The sequence below is a fragment of the Neoarius graeffei genome, chromosome 1, assembly GCF_027579695.1.
Source record: "Neoarius graeffei isolate fNeoGra1 chromosome 1, fNeoGra1.pri, whole genome shotgun sequence".
Classification (NCBI taxonomy): Eukaryota; Metazoa; Chordata; class Actinopteri; order Siluriformes; family Ariidae; genus Neoarius; species Neoarius graeffei.
In genome coordinates this window covers 99005499-99029406 of record NC_083569.1, presented here as the reverse complement: position 1 = coordinate 99029406, position 23908 = coordinate 99005499, and the positions used below count along the sequence as shown (strand labels likewise).

Sequence of the window (23908 nt, the reverse complement as noted above, 5' to 3'; positions counted from 1 at the left end):
GGCAATGAGCAAACACATTGTACCATTAGAACACTGGAGTGAGAGTTGCTGGAAATGGGCCTCTATACACCTATGGAGATATTGCACCAAAAACCAGACATTTGCAGCTAGAATAGTCATTTACCACATTAGCAATGTATAGAGTGGATTTCTGATTAGTTTAAAGTGATCTTCATTGAAAAGAACAGTGCTTTTCTTTCAAAAATAAGGACATTTCAAAGTGACCCCAAACTTTTGAACGGTAGTGTATATAACGAAGTTTTGGTAGCCTTTCGGGTGTTCAGCACCGGCTCTCCCCCCAGCCGACAAAGAAATGATCGTGCGCACACGCAGCAGAAAAGTTTTGTCATTGGCTCGTCGCATGAGCGCCGATGTGACGTCATCTTGTCTTGACAATGTGCAATATTAACAATATTGCACGCTCATTCGGGAGAGCGGCGTAATGCATGGAGGATAAGCGATATGATATTGCATGCCATCAATAAACCCGCTAGAAGGGAATAGAACACGTTTTTATTCCATGGAAAAAGTGTCCTGTATGTATAATATACAATAGATAGTTTTCACTGACGTCACGGCATTCCGGGGAACTCCCCCCAGCCGCCACCTTGGTGGGCAAACAAAACGGACCATCGCCACTACTGGCTACATTATCTCGGACGAATTTATGAAGTTATATAGTCAGTTTTCTAAAATAAAGATCAATGTCGGCAAAATCAAGCAAACAAGTATATAGATACACATCTCACGGTATGCAGCCAAACTGGCCTTGATTGGGGGAATTGACCCCTACAAAGTGGACAAAGATGCATTTTCAAGTGACTATGCAGGGCTGCCAAAGCCTGAAACTGCCAAAGCCTGCTCCAAAGCCTGAAACTGACTTCATCAAACTTTAAAGGCTGTCTGATATATACAACTTTATATATTCACAGCGCGCCTTTTGGCGGATGCTGCCTGAATCGCGCAGATCCGGGTTTTTTTTGTTTTTTTTTAGGGGGGGCTTTGGAGTATCTGATTATAATTTCAAAGTAAATTCTGTATTAAAATTACTAAATAAGCAAATCCGTTACAGTCCATGAAACAGGAAGTATAAGGATGAGAAAAAACCAGTTTAAATCGGGAAGCTGCGCACATTTGCGCAGTCCTGCACACCGTTCAGGACTACAGAATAGACCTAAAATGTTTTTCAAAAATGACCCTTGCGTGAAGTGTCAAGTGACAAGTGAAGTGACAAGTGTCAAATAGAAACGTGACAAACGAGCGATATTAAGTGTACATTACAATGTAAACGTACACTCAGCGGTTCCAGTTAGGCATTCTCCAGAGATTGTTCACATGATGTTTTGGTTTCCAAAAACAAACTTAAACACAATTGATTGTTTATTTAAACAACTTACCACTTATAAAATGATCGGAGCAGACTTTGCTGTGTTTGGAAGGCTGATAATCCTTGCGGTTGATTCTCGCAAGCCATAGATTTCTCCTTTGTATGCGGAGTTTCTTTGTTTGCTCGCCTTCGTGCTCCCGTACAGTGGGAATTCCATAAAAGCTCCACTTGACTTCATCATCTGACCTATTACGACAGCCGTGAATACAAGTTTGCACCATTGCTAGCTTTAAATAAATGTAAATAATATATAAATGAATGTAACTCACGCTACAATGTGTGCTCAGTGACCCGTACGGTAAGCTTGCCCTCCAAGATGGCCGCCACCAGGGAATCCCCGACTCTGTGACGTCATGTGAAAACTATCTATACCTATAATGTACAGTTTACATTATAAAAGTAGGCTTGATGGCACACTGCTGCGGTGAACCTCTTATATGCTTGTATGGGCGAACAGCATGATTTCATGGCGATTCAAGAATGAATAACATTTACGGAATATATTGTTAATTTTGTGCGGTGTTGATAGGTTTTAATGTTGTGTAATGCAGTACACCAAACTCATGGGCGCCACCATTTTGTTTTTTTTTTAGTGATGTTCATCACCAGTCCGTGTGTTCTGTTGTTGCTTCCAGCTCACTTTTGGTTCAATCAGCTTGAAATTCGTGATTCCCACCGAGTGGTTGAATCCCTCATATTGACTTGTTTTTCCAATTAAATCCACTGAACACTTTGCTGTCTGGTGCCCGTGAAAGATCGGATCACTGAGGGAAATTTTGTATCCTTCCTAAAAATCAACGAGTTTCCGAATTTTTATTTTTTTCATGGAGAAAAAAATGAGGTGTATAAATATCAGTGATACTGTTTTGAAGAGAATGAACAAAAGTTTGAGCCTCTTGTACACAGCGTGTTCGGGCACCGCTGTCATCAGTCATGCTTGGTGTCCACTATTTAAAATGAACATACCCGATAAATTCTGGCTTTTATGTTTAAACCCAAAGGATGGACCAATTTCAGTGACGTATTACTTTTAATCCTTCGAGGTGCGTAATTGTAATCAAGAAGAAGCAGCCTTTATCTGTAATTCTTACTCTGATACTCAAAATACTAAACCTCTTCATTTGTGGCATTTTGGTTGATTAATTTCTGATTGAGGTTTTTTTTTTTTTTTTCCCCTCATGAATGGAAAATTAAACCAGTGGAAAATGGTTGCTGGTTTGTGACCGGGGAGCAACGATGTTCCAGTTGGTTACAGTTTACTGGTCCTCATACAGTTGTGCTCAGAAGTTTACATACAGTGACATGAATATCATCTTGGATATGAATGTCACGGCAATATTTGGGCTTTCAGTAATTTCTTTGGACTGTTCTTTTTCTGTGGCAGAATGATTGTACAGCATACATCTTTAATTTAAAAAAAAAAGTGGTACACAAGTTTTAATCTTCGGGTTTTCTGAAATCAACACGGTCAAAAGTATACATACAGGGTGAAAAATTTACATATGCTCATTTTAGATTATTAATTCAGAGGTGCTGAAACTTCAAAGATGTCTCTTATCTTGCCAAGGCTGAGGTCTCTTAACTTCCTGTTAGTGATCATGATTGACTACAGTTGGTAGCTTCTCTGTGCCTTCATACAAAGGGTTTGTTTACAGCACTCATTGGATTGACCAACACACAGTAAAATGGGAAAGTCCAAGGAGCTCAGTGCAGATCTGAGAAAGAGGATAGCAGATATACACAACTCCGGAATGTCTCTTGGAGCCGTTTCTAAACAACTGCAAATTCCAAGATCAGTTCAAACAATTGTATGCAAGTTATTGTGAGGTGTAGTCACTTTGCCAAGCCACTTTGCTTCAAGAAAACCCAAACTGTCACCCTCAGCTGAAAGGAAATTGGTTTGGATGGTCAGGAACAACCTGGGAACCACCATGACACAGCCCTGCCATGAACTGGAAGCTGATGGATCACTGTCTACAGTTCAGATCACCATGGACTAAGAGGCTGCTATCCAAGAAATAACCCCCTGCTCCAAAATTGATACCTTCAAGCTTAATGTTTGAAACTGACCACGTGGACAAAGAAAAAGCCTTCTGGAGGAAAGCTGTATGGTCAGATGAGACAAAGATTGAGTTGTTTGGTCACAATGACCACCATGTACAGAGGGACACTGTACCAGCTGGTGTTGGTGGTAGGATCATCATGCTCTGGGACTGTTTTGCTGCCAGTGGAACTGGTTCATTGCACAAAGTGGATGGAATAATGAAGGAGGAGGACTACCTCAGAATTCTTCAGCATAAACCATCAGAAACTTGAACATGACTTGAGAGTTCCAACAGGACAATGAACCCAAACGCGTATCAGAGCCGGTTGTGGAGGATAATGCAGGCGAATATTAAGCTTAAAACAAGTCCTGAGTTTTGTTCTGTTTGTTCCCGTAACCGCATTGCAGTCATAGGGAGGCATGAGAGATGCTGCTGTGGTCGCTCATCTCTCATGTCTTTTCTCTGGGCTTGGATTGCTTGGTGGCGCCCATCTCCTCTCCAAGCATGTCCTGACTTCAACCCTATTGAAAATATATGGCCTGTCAAGTCCAGGTCAAGGGGGGAAACCCCCCACCACCACCACCACCAAATTTAATTGAACTCTACCAATTCTACCTTGAAGAGTTGTGAAATATCCAACCAGAAGCTTGTTCATGGTAAATAAAAATGTTTGGTCAAGGTGAATCTTGTAAAGAGACATTTTACCCAAATATTAGGTGTGCTGTATGTATAATTTTGACCCTGTGTTGATGTCAGAAAACCCAAAGAAAATTACAACTTGTGCACCAAATTCTAGTGGCTTTTTTTTTTTTTAATTAAAGCTGTATGCTGTACAATCATTCTGCTACAGAAAAAGAACAGTTCAAAGAAAAAATGACTGAAAGCCCAAATATTGCCGTGACCATGTCACTGTATGTAAACTTCCGACCACAACTGTATATAGATACTATACTACTCATGAAACATTGTCAGCAATGACTATAAAGTAGGAATTCTGAACACTCAGTTATATCATGATCTACAACATGGAGAAGAAGGAAAAAAATTGATCATGAGCTTCTATTTGTTCTCAAAACTCAGCAGAAGCTAGATTTAATCACCTAAAAACTGTGAAGTAAATATTGCTATAAACTCCTTTCACGTAGCGAGGTGAGACTTTATTTCCTGAACTCGGGGGTCGAGGAGATCTTCCTGACTTTCCGGGTAGGAATTCCGGCGAGGTGTTTTCTTAGATTTTTCTAGTGAGAGTTGCAAGCTTTAGACGAATGCGGCGTTAATCATCTGTCAGTTTGAATGTGTGTGTAAGGTGCCATGTCCCATCCAGAGCGTGTTCCTATTTTGGGCCCAGTTTTCCTTATGTGAATCTGATTTTTATATGTATGTATGTATGTGTGTGTGTGTATGTATGTGTATATATATATATATATATATATATATATATATATATATATATATATATATATATATATATTTATTTATTTATTACTGCTGTCAAAAATGTCGCGTTATTAACGCGTTAACTTGACTCAATTTTAACGGCGATAATTTTTTTTTATCGCGAGATTAACGCTCTGTGACATGATGTAGGTTTTTCATAAGCTTTTGAAACTGCCAGGAACTTGCAACAGAGACTTTGCTTAGAAAACCGATAGCAGCTAGACTATAATGCCCCGCACAGCCAGAGTCCTCTGCCCTCCTCCCCCAAGGAACCAGCGTGGGCAGAGCGCGCTAGTAGAGATGGGATTTATGGCTCTTTGATGGGATCTGCATCTTTGTGATCCGTTCTTTGAAAAGAGCCGTTCAAAAGACTGGCTCATTTTAAATATTTATTCAGTTTTAAGAAGACAGCGTCTAAAGAAGCCAGATCCCTCTGAACTGTGAACTCAGTGCTATCCCAGAAATCCTTCCTGTAATATGCAAATTTGGCCGCCTCTGATTGGACAGCGCGACGCATCAACAGGCAGAAAGTGTAAAAGTACAAAATGTGTTAAGTGAGCTGAAACAGTAAAGATCAGATTCAATGCAATATTTATCAACGAACAACTTAAACTTAATAGAATAGTGTACTTTATATTATAATCAAGCATGTCAAGCCTACCGTCACTGTGTAACCTGTCTCTCTGATTAGAGTTGTAGACTAACTCAAGCAGTAGATCACTTCACTCATGGTTCTTTTGCTAGCCCCGCGCCGGTGCTCGGCTTAGGTTTCACTTTGCAGTGGCTGTGTCAAGACGTGTTATGCTTTGCAATACAAAGCAAGCCCATTCACGTTTTTATGCTGATAAGAGAATTACAATGGTTTTTCATGTGACAAGAGTGTGCGATTAAATTGCGATTAATCGCGAGTTAACTATGACAGTCGCGACATTAATCGCGATTAAATATTTTAATCACTTGACAACACTAATATATCAATAAATAAAAATAATGTGTTTTGACACTGTGTTCCTGTTTGTTGTGTTGCAGTGACTCCACCATGCCGGTGACGTCGCGTGTGTGCTTCGTGAGGTTTAGCGAGCAGGAGTCGGTCGGCGTTTCCCAGCACCTCACAAACACGGTGTTTGTGGACAGGGCTCTTATAGTTGTGCCCTACGCAGAAGGTTGGTACCTCCCCAATACTCGCCCTCACATCGGTCACATGGTTCCTTTGACAGACTGATGTACAGACACTCGGCTCTCCTCCACTGGTCGATTGTGAAATCCTCCCATCGCGGTTTAAAATGGATAGAACAGATCTCTCGCCACTGATTAATGCAGTGATGAAACGGCGTGCACGTGTCCTCCTCACAGCTGATTAACAGAAGCTTGCACACTGACTGACTGACTCATGCTCTTTTAAAATAAAAATAAAAGCCTTTTCAGTACGGTCAGAGCAGATCTCTCGGTCATGTGCATCAAGACTAAGAGGTCTGGGATTTAAATCGTTCCAGCTAGGCTTGTGAGCTGACTCATGGGGAAAGAAAGTGGGCGTGGCCGTATGTTGTGTACATGTTACAGCAAAAGTAGCTACTGATCACGTGATAGTTTTTTTTTTTTCCCCCTTAAACCTGCGAACATGTTTTTACAGACCGACTTTTAACTCTTCCAGCTCAAACTGAGTTATAGCAGATCCTTGGCTGGCACAATAAAGGCGTTTCCTTTCTTAATATTGTTTAAAGGTGCAGTATGTAATGTTGGCAGTTCCGTATTACTATAACTTATTAATCTATGATGCTTGTGTGTGTGTGTGTGTATAGTAATATAATGATCAGGCATATGTTCCTTGCTAGTTTGGATTTAGGACCAGGTTTTGCCGATGTGCCACGCCCTTTTGTTTTTAAAAGGCAACTTGTAATCCTCTGCCTCCAATCATTACAGGCATTGAGCAGATGTTCTTATCCAACATACCCAGAGTAGCCTGGGGAGCAGTTAGGGGTTAGGTGCCTTGCTCAAGCACTTCAGCCATTCCTACTGGTCCAGGGAATCAAACCAGCAACCTTTTGGTCCCAGAGCTGCCTTCTCTAACTATTAGGCCATGGAAAACAACTTAAAATTCCCTGTTAACGGAGTGATGTCAATTTGACATGTCTGCTCATACCATCAGAAGATATAAGTAAACTAGCACAGTTTGGTATTTTAAGGAGGGAAATACAACTTCAGAACAGAAGATGAACCTGGAGGCGTCCATGATGTGTGTGGTTTTTGTTTTTGTTTTTTTCCCCCTTTTCCCTCCACTTCGTATGCATGCATCAAGGTCGAATTACAACACAGGTGATTAAATCCATTAGTAGTTTCACAGCAAGGAGTAGGATCAGTTTGGAGAGGCTTGTCAGGGCTGTAAAAATCGCATATCGGTCCTTTAATCTGTCGTGTAATATTCAAACTTGGAAAATGGAAGGAAAATTCATAACATGCATATGCAGAGCCTTGTATTGGGACAGGAGTCGATCATTAGACCACAACGTTATCGACTTATCGTTGAAGACAAAAGTAGAGGTTTGACAGGTGGCTGTAAAAATCACATATCGCTCCTTTAATCTGTCGTGGAATATTCAAACTGAAAATTAGAAGGAAAATTCAAAGCTTGCATGTGCAGAGCTATGTATTGGGATGGGAGTCGATCATTAGATCACAATGTTATCCACTTTCATCCTTAAAGACGAAAGTAGAGGCTTGTCAGGTGGCTGTGTGTTTTTAAAAAAAAAAATCGTATATCGCTCCTTTACTCTGTTGTGTAATATTCAAATTCTGAAAATTAGAAGAGAATTTCAAAACTTGCATATGCAGAGCCATTTATTAGAATGGGAGTCGATCATTAGATCACAATGTTATCCACTTTAATCCTTAAACACAAAAGTAGAGGCTTGTCAGGTGGCTGTAAAAGTCTCATATTGCTCCTTTAATCTGTCATAATATTCAAACTCTTAAAGGAAAATTCAAAACTTGCACATGCAGAGCAATGTATTGGGATGGGAGTAGATCATGAGATGACAATTATCCAGTTTTTTCACAAGAGACAAAAGTAGAGGCTTGTCAGGTGGCTGTAAAAATCATATATTCCTTTAGTCTGTTGTGGAATATTTAAACTGAAAATGAAAGGAAAATTCAAAACTTGCATATGCAGTGTCATGTATTGGGGTGGGAGTCGATCATTGGGTGACATTATCTAATTTATTCATTAAAGACAAAAGTAGAGGCTTGTCAGGTGGCTGTAAAAATCGCATATTGCTCCTTTAATCTGTCGTCTAATATTCAAACTTGGAAAATTCAAAACTTACATATGCCCAAGCCATGTATTGGAATGGGAGTTGATCGTTCGATGACAGTTATCCAATTATTTTTATTAATTTAATCACAAGTAGAGGCTTGTCAGGTGGCTGTAAAAGTCTCATATCGCTCCTTTAATCTGTCATAATATTCAAACTCTAAAAATTTCAAGGAAAATTCAAAACTTGCATATGCAGAGCCATGCATTGGGATGGGAGTTGATAATTAGGCTACAACGTTATCCAATTTAAAGATGAGTAGAGGCTTGCCATGTGGCTGTAAAATTGCATATTGCTCCTTTAATCTGTCGTCATATAATCAAACTCTAAAAATTAAAGGAAAATTCAGAACTTGCATATGCATGTATTGGGATGGGAGTCAGTCAATAGGCTACAACGTTATCCAATTTAAAGACAAAAGTAGAAGCTTGTCGTGGCTGTAAAAATCGCATATTGCTCCTTTAATCTGTCATATAGTATTCAAACTCTCCAAAAGGGAAATTCAGAACTTGCATATGCAGAGCCATGTATTGGGATGGGAGTCGATCATTCGGTGACAGTTATCCAATTTCTATTAATTTAAGACACAAGTAGAGGCTTGTCAGGTGGCTGTACAAGTCTCACATCGTTCCTTTAATCTGTCTTGTAATATTCAGACTTGGAAAATTCAAAACTTGCATATGCCCGAGCTATGTATTGGGACGGGAGTCGATCATTTGGTGACAGGTATCCAATTTTTATTAATTTAAGACACAAGTAGAGGCTTGTCAGGTGGCTGTAAAAGTTTCATATTGCTCCTTTAATCTGTCCTAATATTTAAACTTTAAAAATTAAAGGAAAACTCAAAACTTGCATATGCAGAGCTATGTATTGGGATGGGAGTCGATCACTGGGTGAATAATAAGCGATTTATGGTGTAAATATTGAGCAGCGTATTTCAGTGTGCAGGACTTATCCATCCTTTTCTTAAGCTTTCTCAGATCAGCAGTCTGGATGTGTGCACTCGTGAACACTGCTGTGGTAAATAGGACCGTAGCGGGTCGTCTAGGTATCTGGACGCGTGCGCTCCTGTGGTAACACGGCCAAGGATTATTAGAGTATCGAGTCGACTCCAGGATCTTGGACTTGCTAAGACTGAGACAAACTGCACATTTAAAAAAGAAAAAAAAAGGGTACAAGGGGGACAAAATGGACAACCATGTTCACATTCATTATCCTGCTCATGTTTTTTCGTCCCCCTCCCTTCCCCCCTGCCGCCACCAGTTCATCATTTTAGACTGTCTCTCCTATTAAAAATGTTCTCTTGTTTGTTTGTGTGTGTGGTTTTTGTAGTGGAGAAGGCAAACGCAGAGCCCCCTCCCTGAAGGCTGAAAGTGGTCCTCTCCCTGCCAACAGGCAATTACAAAACGCCAGCCGCCACACCTTTTTTTGCCCCGCCCCCTCTCCTTTCTTGTTTCTCTTTCTTTCTGTTCTCTCTCTCTTTCTCTAGGAATATAATGTTAATTGTGCGTAGTTTGCCACTATGCCTAGTTCTCCACGTAAAACATTGTGGTTCTGTTTTTTTTTTTTAAGCCACTGAAGTGGCTCCATATGGGTTGATCCAGACATTATGCATATGAAATATTAAGCTGTTTTTTTTTTTCTCCATCTTTCATATCAAATATACACATTATGGTAGGATTGGGTTCCCTCGGGGAAAGAAAGAGCTTATCCTTTCACCATTTTCACACTTAGCTGTATGGTTTGTGATTTTACTAGGTGGACTCCACATGATGTAAAAGACAGGTGTGGTGTGATATTTTTCTTTCCTCTCTTTAACAGTGGTCTCTTGTTTTTGTTGTTGTGTTTTACAGTTCTTTTTCCTGGCTCTGCCAGTCCTGTTTACCAGGCCGTGCCCGAAAATGAAAATCGAAAATACAGCCCTACAGTTTTGTCTCCTGCAGCAAAATCTTTTTTTCCTAATGTGCTTGTTCATTATTGTGATTTTTTTTTTTTTTTGTTTTAAATGTGTTCTCTCTTGTCAAGATGGTTCTTTTTTTTTTTGTTTTTTTTTTTTCCTGCAAGTTCATCCAGTTATGTGTGATAATTTGTGAAATATCATCCCCCACATACATACATACACACCAGATATTTCAGGCTTTTGTTGGGACTGAAGATTTAAACCTCTTTAAGCATTTTGCGTGTGATAGAGCACGTGTTAGGATGTGTGCTGTGGGTTAGGATAGCGTTCCTGTCAGATATCAGGTAAGGACAGTCTCCAGCAAAAGCCCAGAGTTGTTTAAAAAAAAAAAAAAGTGACGTGCAATTGAATGTGTAGTCGTAACTCACACTTTTTTTTTTTTTTTTTTTTTAATTTCTTGTCAGTTCTTTAGTCAAAAAACAAAAATACTTTTGAAGCATTATTGACTGTTCATCGCCACAATCTCTGAAAGTGTTTTTGTGTTGTGTATCTCGATCTTTCTCTGTGTGCTTTTAGCGAAGCTGCCAACGTGAGTCGCTTGTTCATAAAACGTCTATATGAAAAGTTGAAAGCACATCACCAGGAGAAGCCACTGTGCTCGCTCACGTTTGGTTCATGACTTAAATAACACGCGTCCAGGTGATCACATCTTGGCAGTATTAACTGCAGTAGTGTGTCTTTTTTTTTTTTTTTTAAATATAATTTCCCCCATCTTAGTTTCTCACTGAGTGATAAGTGACTTGGACAGCAATTTAATAAATAAATAAAGATCATAAGATGCCTAATAAAGAGAAGAGACGCAGGTGGTAATGACATGACATTTGACAAGGCGAGTTTTTATTTAATGCCTGAAAGTCTGAATGTTCTCTCTCTGTCTGTCTGTCTCTCGCTGTCTGTCTCTCTCCCCTTCATGAACTTGTCAGCGATGCCGTTTCTCAGGTTTTAATTCAATCTTTCTTGATCTTGAAGGTGTGATCCCGGATGAGTCGAAAGCGCTGTCGTTGATGGCACCTGCGAACGCCGTCGCTGGGCTTCTTCCAGGAGGAGGACTGCTCCCGACACCCAACCCTCTTACATCGGTACTGTGCCGTTTCTAATCCTGATTTAAAGCAGATACACAGAACCTTTTATTTTTAAATAGGTTTCTGAGTGGACAGTATCTCCACCTTTTGATTCTTGTATGCTGCGTAAATGGGAATAAAAAAATTAAAATTTTTTCGCGGTCCAAATCCTGCGTTCTGATTGGCTGGCAGGCAGGTCCGTATCCTACGGTATGGACCCCGGTTACGGACCTCTGGCGACTCGCTCGTTCACAACAAACGCAGTAGCAATTTTTGTCAGCATTTATTTTTCGCATTTCTCAGGAGAATAGCATTAATTTTACAGCATGGATAGCGATAACGACAGTGTTCACAGCGAAAGCGAGTTTTACTACCCTGAGGAAGAAGAAATAAAAGAAAACATTTCAGGAGAAAGCTAAAAACCTCTAACTGTTGCTAACGCCGAGCAAAAACATGGCTGAATCCTGAATGACTCAGTTTTGTATAAATAGGGGACTACATAGGTGGCAAAATGTAGTTTTTTTCCTGCCATGGAAGTGCACTTGTATACCGAGGAGGAAGCCATTTGCATTACAGCCGTGAATGAGGATTCAAAATGGCGGCTCAGCTCGGTTTTCCCTTTCGGGCGCTCTCGTTTTCTGTTAGAATTTGGTAAAGAAAAAAATAAATATATTATTTACCAGCTTAAGGTCGGTCCGTATGGTGAAATACCAGGGCCTCGGTCAGTACTTTTCAGGACCTCGGCCATGGTATTTCATGATGCGGACCTCCTAGCTGGTAAATAACATGTAGTTTTCTTTAATTGTTGGTACTGCACCCTCTTTCAATATGGGCTTATAGCCAACGCTCCTCAACAGATCAGAGGTTTTGTACGAGTCTTTAGTAAAATGTGCAGAGCAGAGGAGAGACCACTTTATAGCCGCCCAATGTGCCCATGAACAACTTGCAAAAAGCGTCCAAATCTTTGCAGTTTGAACATTCTTGGGCCATGAATTCAACGTAAATCCAGCTTCTGTCGTGTTGCTGCACCGGCCAGCAACACATCTACATGGCATGGCGATAAATTAGCTCAAAATGGAGGATCGGAGTTGCAGTCAGCTCTGTGTTTTAGTATAGCGGAAATGGCGGAGAGACCGATAGACTTCCTGCTGTGACGTCACAGATGTCAAGGTCATTCACTCAGACCGCTACCTATATGAATCACTTGAATCGTAAAAATTACTATATTAGTTATTGTTGACGCTTAACTATTTCTGTGCCATTCTTGAGGTCTCAAGGCATTTATAAACGAAATTGAGGCCACGGCTCTGCGTATGCGCTTTAGATGCAATGTCATTGATGTTAAAAGGGAACTGAAGTCATTTTTAAACTTGCTTTATTTTTTTAACGTGTTATTCAATTGCATTTTCGGTTTTATTAACCTTATGTCGTGACTTGTATTGGCATATATTATGCTTATCAGCCTTTTCGGTTTGTAGCCATGTTGAATGTAGTTCGTTTGGTCCACGGCAGCCGTCTTTTATCTTCACGAGACTTGTGCAAGACTTCAAACGTGGAGTGAAGTGTCAGCGCTGCCATTTTGAAAACTGTTTACACAGCGGCCAGATCACCATATCGTTCCAATTTTAGATTAATTTCGAGATTTGCCAGCTTCATCAGCGATGGAGTGTCAGTCCTGCGCGCTGTGGTGCGTGCACCTGAAGGCACGCCGAGTGGACTCCAGCACGCACGCCATGGGCAAGGTGCACCTGAGCTCAATTGGTCACGTGTCTGTTTTCTCCATAGCAACAAGCCCGCGATGGGCGAGCTAACTTGACGTTCCTTGACAACCATAAGAGTTTGACTGGCGATGCGACGCGATCCATTTCTATAATCGCTGTTTATACCTTTTCTACCTTTTTTTTTTTTTTTTTTTTTTTAATTTAACCTGAATTTTCGTGCGTACTTGGAAAAAGTTTGTGGTTTTAACTTTTGTCGTAAGTTAAAGCGAATCATTGGCCGTAAAAGGTTTTTTTGGACTCAAGTTAGTCGCTGCCGAAAGAAATTCACGTGCGAAATGGCGGATTTCTCAGGTATGGTTATAACTTTTACTTTCTCCTTTTCTACCTTTTATCATTCGCTTAATATGTGAAGATTCTTGAAAATAAATACAGGTATATCTGTAGATGTGTTTTTAGCCGATAAGAAGCAGATTTATTTGCGTTTGTGGCCATTTTACGTCAAACTTCACATGTGATGCAGTGTTTCCCACAGACCAGGTAGCAATTTGTGGTGCTCCACTGTGCCGATGAGGGAATCGTGCGCGGTGGTGGTCGGTGGAGTCGGTCATTGGGGTGTATGCAAAGTGTTTACAGCGGGCGGTGTTCAAACACACAGTATTTTTCTTCAGAGTCGCCTGCTGGGACTATTTTAAAGCTACAAGAAGCATTTGAGATTATTCAGTTCAATCTAAATTCTTAAGTTCTTTAAGAGAAGATGGCTAAAACAATTTTTACCAGAACCCTGCCTGGTTTCATTCCTCGACCCAACTTTACATTACAGGGCAGGCCATTAGTTTGCTGGGCTTGATGTTGGTGGAAAACCTGTCTTTTATGAAAATTACTCACCAAAACTGAAGTTAAAGTTTAGTTTTTTGCCTTTTTGGTGGCAATCTTTCAATCATTCTTTAGTTGACATTCAAGGAATAAATTGCAAAAAACAATCTGGGGTTTTTTATTTTAAATATTGAACTCAACACTTACCTCAACAATACTAAAGTGAAATAAATAGTATAATGTAACAACAAAATAATAAAATAGCATCAACTCTGCATCCCCGTGAGTATAACATATATTTTATTTAGGCTAGTGGGAAATCCTTATTTATTGTGAATGTCAAGCCATTATTAATAACTTGCATGAATGCTGAAGCGGGATAAACGGGATAATGCAATAAGGCCGGTTCCTTGTGTCAAGCTGCTACTGTATGCATCAAAATTGGTTTATAGCCTGATTCAGGGATGTCCGTTTCCTGTAAGCCAAAAAGGCTATGATAAAGCTCATCACAAGCACGACGTGGGCTACTTTTTAAAATAAGGGGTCGGAAGGCGAATCGGGAAGGCTGCGTTATTTTTAATTAGCCTAACAGGCCTACTTGCAGTCTGGACAACGGCAGGCCTGTGTACACGCCTCTGCGTCTCTCTGTCTGTGTGTGGGTGTGCGCGCGTGAACGAGAAGAAAGAGCTATATGAATGAACGGAACGATACGCAACGGAATTTTTTTTTTCCAAAATCGCAGGTCTAATTGTGTGGCGATAGGAATCCATTGTGTTGCGTGATATCTTGTCTTTCAGTGGCGACCAACAACACCCCCCCCCCCCCGTACACACGAAAATTCGGGTAAAAAAAAAAAGACAATAGAAAAGGTAAAAACAGCCACAGTCTCCTCCAAAAGTATTGGAACGGCAAGGTCAATTCCTTTTTTTTTTTGTACGCTGAAGACATTTGGGTTTCAGATCAAAAGATGAATATGAGACAAGAGTTCAGAATTCCAGCTTTTATTTCATGGTATTTGCATCTAGATGTGTTAAACAACTCAGGACAGAGCACCTTTTCTTTGAACCCACACACTTTTCAAGTGAGCAAAAGTATTGGAACCGACATTATTAAATTAACTTAAAGTGAATAACATTTAATATTTGGTGGCATAACCCTTACTTGCAATAACTGCATTGAGCCTGCGACCCATTAACTTCACCAGGCTGTTGCATTCTTCATTTGAAATGCTGTTCCAGGCCTTTACTGCAGCCTCTTTCAGTTGTTGTTTGTTTCTGGGGGTTTCTCCCTTCAGCCTCCTCTTCAGGAGGTAAAATGCATGCTCTATTGGGTTAAGGTCCGGTGATTGACTTGGCCAGTCCAAGACCTTCCACTTTTTCCCCCTGATGAAGTCCTTTGTTGTGTTGGCAGTGTGTTTTGGGTCATTGTCTTGTTGCATGATGAAGCTTCTCCCAATTAGTTTGGATGCATTTTTCTGTAAATTGCCAGACAAAATGGTTTTGTAGACTTCAGAATTCATTCTGCTGCTACCATCATGAGTTACATCAATAAAAACTAGTGAGCCCGTTCCAGAAGCAGCCATGCAAGCCCAAGCCATGACATTACCTCCACCATGCTTCACAGATGAGCTTGTATGTCTTGGATCATAAGCAGATCCTTTCTTTCTCCATACTTTGGCCTTTCCATCACTTTGGTAGAGGTTAATCTTGGTCTCATCAGTCCATAAAACTTTGTCCCAAAACTTTTGTGGCTGATCTCTGTACTTCTTTGCAAAATCCAATCTAGCCTCCTGATTCTTTTTGCTGACGAGTGGTTTGCATCTTGTGGTATGGCCTCTATATTTCTTCTCTCGAAGTCTTCTTCGAACAGTGGCTTGTGATACCTTCACCCCTGCCCTGTGGAGTTTGGCAGTGATGTCACTGACTGTTGTCTTTGGGTGTTTCTTCACAGCTCTCACAATGTTTCTGTCATCAACTGCTGTTGTTACCCTTGGCCGACCTGTTCGATGTTTGTTGCTCAGTACACCAGTAGTTTCTTTCTTCTTTCAGTACATTCCAAATTGTTGTACTAGCTATGCCCAATGTTTGTGCAATAGCTCTGATCAATTTTCCCTCTTCTCTCAGCTTCAAAATGGTTTGCTTTTCTCCCATTGACAGCTCTCTGGTCTTCATGTTTGCTTAGCAGCAAATACAGTTTTCACAGGTGAAAGCCAAAAACAAGAACTTTTTAAAGTTTCAGCAATCAATCTAAAAGGCAACACCTGAGCAACTAGAAACACCCATCAGTCACATGTTCCAATACTTTGGCTCACTTGAAAAGTGGGTGGGTTCAAAGAAAAGGTGCTCTGTCCTGAGTTGTTTAACACATCTAGATGTAAATACCATGAAATAAAAGCTGGAATTCTGAACTTTTGTGTCATGTTCATCTTTTGATCTGAAACCCAAATGTCTTCAGTGTACAACAAATAAACAAAGGAATTGACCTTGCCGTTCCAATACTTTTGGAGGGGACTGTGTTATAGAAAGTGATTGCTTTGCATCGCTAGTCATTCTCTTATGGTTGTCAAGGAATGTCAAGTTAGCTTGCCCACTACAGGCTTGTTACTGTGGGGAAAACTGACCAATTCCTGCAAATGGCCAATTAAGGAACTGTGTGTTTGCCTATTTAAGGACTGTACTGATGCATTTGCATCGCAAAGTATTACGATATGCATTACCGAGCCTTTCTACCTCTCTTTGTGCCTCAACTGACCATTTTGCCTGTATTCTCATTTTGGATTGTTTGCCTGTGTGTATGTATTCTGCTCTTTTTTAAACTGTATACTTCTGCACATACGTACGCGAGGGAGGCGGATGTGACATGGAGATTATTCCATACGACTTCGACCCAACGTGGGGTAGAGAAGAGTCGGAAAGACGACAGGATAAGGACAAGTCCGTCGCGCTGGTTTTTACGTTATTACTGTCGCACAATTAAAACATGCCAGATCAGCCGGCTGGTGGACAGCACTACAAAATGGCGTGCACACTATATACATGGATGCAAACGGCGCGCCTTTTGGCGGATGCCGCCTTTTTCACAGCTGTCTGGGGGACTTGTGTGAATCGTGCAGATCCGATGAGGTGTTTATTTTTTTTTATTTTTTTTTTATTTTTTTGGGGGGGGGGTTTGGAGTGTCTGATTTATAATTTCATCAGAGTAAATTCTGTATTAAAATTACTAAATAAGCAAATGCCGTTACAGTCCATGAAACATAGGAAATATGAGAAGAAAACAGTAAATCAGAAAGCTGCGCACGTAAAGCCAATGATGTAACTTGCGTTGGACTGATGGAAATCCTTGCGCGGAAATCCTTCACTGAAGTGCAGCCAGCAGCAGATAATGGCGCGCAGCTAATTGGCTTTACGTGCACAGCTTTCTGATTTACTGTTTTCTTCTCATACTTATACTTCCTATGTTTCATGGACTGTAACAGCATTTGCTTATTTAGTAATTTTAATACAGAATTTACTTTGATGAAATTATAATCACACTCCAACCCCCCCCCCCCCCCCCCCCCCCCCAAAAAAAAATAAAATAAAATAAAACTCATCGGATCTGCGCGGTTCACACAAGTCCCCCAGACAGACATGAAAAAGGTGGCATCCGTGTATATAGCGAGTAGGGAGCGATTTCGGACACAGGGAAAACTTCCGGCTTGATTACGTCAGCATTCGGGAGAGAGAGCGCGCACGCGTCTTTCAACATCGGTCACTTTTGATTTCCGCTGTAGGTCTTACTTCCGATCTACGATGTCTCGCACAGGTCTCGACGAATCTCGGTGCTTTGACATATGGACTGATGTATTAGAGCATATTTCAAACACTCATAACTTGCTACAGCAGTGACAAAATAGCGATCAAAAATGCATTCCGATATTTAATAAAATGAGCAAATTTTTGATAAATTTGCCTTCGGTTCTCCTTTAGTGTATAACGATGGACCCATGGGACATCCTGTATATTTATAAGCATGACTTGTTTGTTAAAAAAAAAAACACCCTACTGTTTTTGTTCTAGATGGGAGGTGGTGTTCTGGGTGCTCTCGGTGGTCCCACCATGTTACCTGGAACTGGCATGAACCCCCAGGTGAGTGCTCGTACCTCCTCCCCCCCCTTCCGTTTTCATTTCAGTCGATCATTCTTTCCAGTTTGATTTTTGCCTCTCTTTTTGACACAGGCGCTCTCTGCTGATCAGATCCTGAAGCTGATGACCTCCGTGGATCCCAAGTAAGTCCGATTTAATACTCAAACACGTAACCCGTGATCTTTATTTCAAAGCGAGTCTGATGTAAATCGATCGTCTCCTCCAGGATGAACCCCATGGCAGCGAGCATGGGTCTAAAGTCAGACGCGTCCAACAAGGAAATCGAGGAAGCCATGAAGAGGGTCCGAGAGGCGCAGTCCCTCATCTCGGCTGCGATCGAGCCTGGCAGTGAGTCGAATTTTTTATTATTAATTTTCTTTTCCCCTCCCTCCCTCCCCCAACCTTCCTGCTCATGTTTGATGAAGCGCACAAATAGAAAGGGTTAATTTCTTTTCCAGGTAAAAAAGACAGCAAGCGCAAGCATTCCCGCTCCAGATCCAGGTCTCGATCCAGACGCAGGAGATCCCGCTCTCGCTCCCGACACAGGTAAGGTGGGAAGATGGAGGTGGGCGATATGACTTTTAAAAAAAAAAATTATATCACGATTCTCAAAGGCATTTTTATGATGGATGATGCATGGGCTGTTTTTTCTCACAAACTCTCAGTAATACAGTACAGATAATAAGTTAATCAATAAAAGTTTATAGTAAATGTATACTATTTAGAAATTAGATTAAATTTGCTTCAAAATATTATTTAGGCTTTAGTTTTAAAGAGTAGCCGACACGTTTAGCGCCAAAACAGCTGCTTAATCAGTTCGTTTAAAAAAAAAAAAATTCAATACTCGTGGTATCCGAAGTCTAAATATTTTTTTTAAATTACTTGTAATAAAAGTAAATTTCTACTTTTTTTTTTTTTTTTTTTTTGGTACAAAAGCGGCTTTTTAAAATGGAACGTTTCCTAAATGCCCCGTGTCAAGCTTGATGTAAGAATGCTTTTTTTTTTTTTTTTTTTTTTTTTTTTCTTCTTCCCCCCACATACTGAACTCTACCCAAGTCTAAATATTTTTAACAAATTTCGACTTGGCAATTTTAAAGATCAGTTAAGTATTAAAAGAAGAAAAAAATTACAATACCTGTGGTATGTCGGCAAAGTGTATCGTGACTTAGTTTATCATGATGTTGATATTTAAATAATATTGGCTTGCTTTTATCAGATATATTTCATTCAGCTAGCATGATCTTGAACGAGTCGAAGATAAGTAGCTGAATGGAATATATCTGATGGACCATGAAAGAAGTCAACCATTTATTTAAAAAAAAATATATATATAAGATTGCGTGTTGGATCACCCGAAAGTAATTCTCTCAAATTTTCTGGATTTAACGACTCAAACCTGGCGGCCATGCTTGTTTACACATTCTCAGTCGCTCGCCAGCGTGGAAGTTTTGCGTCTCTGACGTGGGACGTCATGTCTTACCAACCATCCATGCGATATCATAAACCATATTCAACGCTCGTTCTCTATCGGGTCGAGTGATGTAATGCGCATTAGGGTGCATCAGTTGCCCCCTGAAAATGAAAAGTTCCTCCGATCATGATGCATTTTTGTTTTTATGTTCCTTTTGGTAAGAAAACACAGAGTGAAATATTTTGACAAAATTCAAAAGTTTAATGGTGGCACCAGGAGCTCAAAGTTATGGAAAAAGCTGCTGTTTTATGACACAATTTCGATCACTTTTCATGAAACATTATGGCACCTTATAGAGTATACCAAATATCTTAGATACTGTAGACAGTATGTCTAGAATGTCTAAAAATATTTGAAGGTTTATTTTAGGATGTCACTAGCATTATCAATGTTATAACCCTGGTTTTAAGCGTGCCGCCGATGCAATAATGCTAGCCCCTATTAAAGTTATAATGATGCTGGATTACCTGTTTTCAAGACAACTGAAGATACAAGTGAAATGTTAAGAAGCAAATTCTCAATGTCTAGCTGTTCATTGAATCATTGTTCAACTACTTTTAAACATTACAAATGTATTAATGCTTCTCAATCCCTTGCAAAGGTTCTTAACTAGGGATGGCGAAAACTAAATAAATCTTGACCGACCACCGAGCCTCATTAGCCGGTTAAAGTCGGTTAACCAAGGAGTTTAAAATTCTAGAATTGGAATTATTAGAATCTATTCTAAATCCAACCGCGAGCATCCGCACATTCAGTCCCAGTCACTGCCCTCCACTCACATTACCTTTTCTACAGCGCGAAACATTTAGTCAAACGCGGCACTGATGTCGAGGGGTTTGTATTGGAGCGGAGGACAAATGGCTCCAGCTTGGAGACATCGTGAGAAGCGTGAAATCCCCCCTCGACCCCTCCTCCTTGTCCTTCTCCACCTGGGTCTGTGTCTGCGGCCGTGTCAGCAAGGGGCACGCACTTTTGTTAAGTTGCAACTTGGCATTAAAAATATCAGTGTGAACATGTTCTCAATAAATTGCCGTCATTTTTCTAAGCGGCAAGCTTTAGCTCAGTCACTACTGGTGCTTGCATTGAGTAGCCTATTGAAAACAATCCTATCATCCACTTGTCCCATCTTAACTTTTCATCGAAGATAGGATGCTTTAGCGATACGGCCCCTGGTGTTTCCAGTTAACTGCAGTAGGCTGTGTGTTGATGTTGCATACTGCTACGGACTAGGCACTTTTCTTCGAAGTGAGCCGCAGAGACCTCATACTGCAATTGTTTTCCAGCTACTGATATTACGGTTACATGGCTGCTAATTGTGCACAGCCATTGGGAATGGGATAGCTGCAGCTGAGCTGATTAGCCGCCAAGCTAATATAGCAACTGTCTGATGCTAAGTAACATCAGTGAGTAACCAGGTTTTAGTTCAGATCTTGTGTATTACCGTATTGGCTCGAATATAAGATGGTGTTTTTGTTGTAAAAAATAGCTCTTAAAAAGGGGGGTCGTCTTAAATTCGCGGACTAGACAAAATGCCGCCAAAAACGAAAGTGAAAGTGAGGACAGTGAGGACAGTGAGAGTGAGCAAAGTGAGGCTGAGGATCTCTGTGCTGAGTAGCTGTAATTTAGCAAACTACCCTTTCCATTGTTTCAGTTGTTTATTATTGTAAACCTTAATGTATTGTTTAATGCATTGTTTAAAGCATTTGCACTGTTCTGCAAATTTATTCCATATACCCGTAGGCTATGGGAAGTTAATGCATTGACATTCTGAAGTTTATGAACTTTCAATCTAAACCTGACAAATTTGTTGAATTAATGCAATTTAAATGTTTTAATTTGGCTTGTCTAGTAGCCTGCAGTTTAGCCTCTTTTTTTACTTCTATGAAAAGTGTTCACGGAAACGAGACTGAAATGACCTCTATTTAAATGTGAAAAACAAAAGCCTCTAATTTTAAACAGAATTTTGAAATAAACACGCTTTATATGAATGAACATTTGGTCTTCAAAAAACTTTTTCCCCAAAGATGAACTTGGAAAAGGGGGGGTCGTCTTACATTCAGGGTCATCTTATATTCGGGCCAATACGGTATTATCAGGGTTTTTTCTAGAAAAATCTAGTATAAGGGCGCCCACCATGGGGGGGGGGAGATGGTGCCGGTTGTCTCCCCCCCCCCCCCGTAAAGCCTTTGAAAAATGCTCCAATGGGACATTCTGAGGCTATCTGAGAGGGAAATTGTAACAAATTGTCTGTCAACATTGAAAAAGAAAGAAGTAATCTTCTGCCCCGGACAGTCTTTGGCTTTCTTCTGCTTCGTGCCGCGGGACGACATCTTTAAATGCCCAAGTGTCAACAAAAACAACTCGCGAACTACTTCTGTCAAAAGCTCCCGCGCCGGTGGGTGAAAGGTCATTCAGTCTTGAGAAATCTCGCTCTACAAGTCAGCTGACCTTGTATGTAACCCATGTCAAATCTCGCGAGAGCAGCCGCGACAAGTAAACCACTAAACAACACGGCGCCTCAGTCTGGAAAACGCCAATTCGGATTGTTTTTGCACCGTCTGGCGGTGTATCTACTATGATTGGAATATTTTTGGAGCAATTATAACGTATTTGATGATCAGACACATCGTCACGTGGTGTTGCTGGGATGTTTTCACGGAGTCGGTAAGGGGGCGCACGCCGAGAGTAAGAGGGCGCAGCGCCCCTGTTCCCCCGTTTAGACGAAAGCCTGATTATTACGTTGACATTAATATTCACCAGGCTAATCAACCATCGACTTCATTCATGCGCCGTGTTCTTGTTTCTCTGATAGTCAAGAATTTCCTTGACTGGTTAACTGGTTAACATCGTAGTAAAATGTAATCCAACACTGAGACCTTTCTTTCGCCGAGTGGCAGCTGTCTTCAACTGGGGCGGGACATGATTGAATGGGTGTTTTTGATTTGTCAGCTGTCGTCTTTACACCGCATGGCGTGCCCCAAGCGTTTACAACGCAGAATTCCAGGTTCTCCGCTTCAAAATCGGCAGCTTCAAAACGATTTATTTATTTATTTATTTTAACCAACAACCAAAAAAAATTTAACCGGTTGACGTTGATTCGGTTAGCATCCCTATTCTTAACATGATCTCTGGGTCTCAAGAAATCAATGAATGGAGTCCAACATTTTGATTCAAACCTTACACAAAAACATAAAAGCGTTTTTTGGCAAAAAAATGAACCTCATGGTGCCACCATTAGACTTTTGAATATGGTCAAAAGATTTTACAGGATGTCTTTATTGGTGAAAAGGAACACCTGAACAAAAATGCATCAGATTTTATGAAAGTGAGGGCAACTGATGCACCCTATTACACACAGGATAAAGCTATGCTATCGAACCAAACGAATGAAACCTGCTCGAAGGGAATAGAACACACGTTCTTATTCCATCGAAAAAGTGTCCTGGATGTATAATAATAATATCGCCTAGCATTATGTGAAGTTTTATACAACCTACTCCTCATTATTCACTTTGGGTACAAAAGCAGTCTTTTAAAATGGGAAGTGTGAAACTTGATGTCAGATAATCCTACTTCCACATGGTTAAAAACAGTTTTTTGTTTTTTAAAAAGGCAGTCGAACAGAGGGAGGCGTTTGGTTTTATTTTTTTCGGTGAATGGGCTGATTTTTGGAACGGCGTTCTCTCTCTGTGTAGGAGGTCGAGCAGCAGGTCACGCAGACGCTCCCGCTCCCGGAGCCGCAGACGCTCCCGAAGCCCCAGGAGGAGGAGATCCCGCTCCAGGGACCGCAGCCGACGCTCCTCCAGCAGATCCAGGTGAGCGAGAGAGAGTCCGAGCCACCACAGCCTCGTCTGTGTACGACTAACAGAAAGCCTAGCCATCATACACTACTCACTAATCCAAACATTACCCTGGAATCGTCTTAAAATTGTGTCCACAGCTCTTTCAGAGTAACTTGTGGATATTTGTGATGCAGCCTGTCTGTCTGTAGTTAATCACGAGCAATTAAAAAGTCTCTGCGATCTGTCATGGTATGAAACACTCGCATGATCGGCACGTCGAGGAAACGGGAATTTGCTGAAGTGCTAGGAATGTCACTGATGCTGGGTGGGGGTTTTATTTATTTATTTATTTATTTATTTATTTTTAAATACCAATAAAAGGTGTTTGAGGCGATTTCTGTAAATACTTGATCCTTGTTAAGAATCTTATCGATATTTGCGAGAGTCAGTAGGCCATTTGCAGGAATTGGTCACGTGTCAGTTTTCCCCATAGCAACAAGCCCGTGGTGGGCGAGCTAACTTGACGTTTCTTGACAACCATAAGAATTTGACTGGTGATGCGAAGCAGTCCATTTCTATAATCGCTGTTTATACCTTTTTTTACTGTCTTTTTTTGACCCGAATTTTCATGTGTACCTGGAGAAAGTTTGTGGTTTTAACTTCTGTCGGAAGTTAAAGTGAATCATTGGGCATAAGAGTTTTTTGGGCTCGAGTTGGTCGCCGCCGAAAGAAATTCACGTGCGAAATGACGGATTTCTCAGGTATGGTTATAACTAACTTTCTCCTTCTCTACCTTTTA

General features: G+C 40.7%; 1 protein-coding gene across 1 annotated transcript in view; it reads left to right on the top strand.

The window, feature by feature from the left end:
* The window catches only part of LOC132875948 (serine/arginine-rich splicing factor 11-like), a 50139-nt gene that overhangs the window by 10780 nt on the left and 15451 nt on the right, over window positions 1-23908 (top strand). The window contains exons 2-8 of the mRNA XM_060913150.1: window positions 5899-6032; window positions 11107-11216; window positions 17791-17859; window positions 17950-17999; window positions 18083-18204; window positions 18315-18402; window positions 23023-23142. Coding sequence (XP_060769133.1) covers window positions 5899-6032; window positions 11107-11216; window positions 17791-17859; window positions 17950-17999; window positions 18083-18204; window positions 18315-18402; window positions 23023-23142 — 693 coding nt within the window. The remainder of the gene's footprint in view (window positions 1-5898; window positions 6033-11106; window positions 11217-17790; window positions 17860-17949; window positions 18000-18082; window positions 18205-18314; window positions 18403-23022; window positions 23143-23908) is intronic.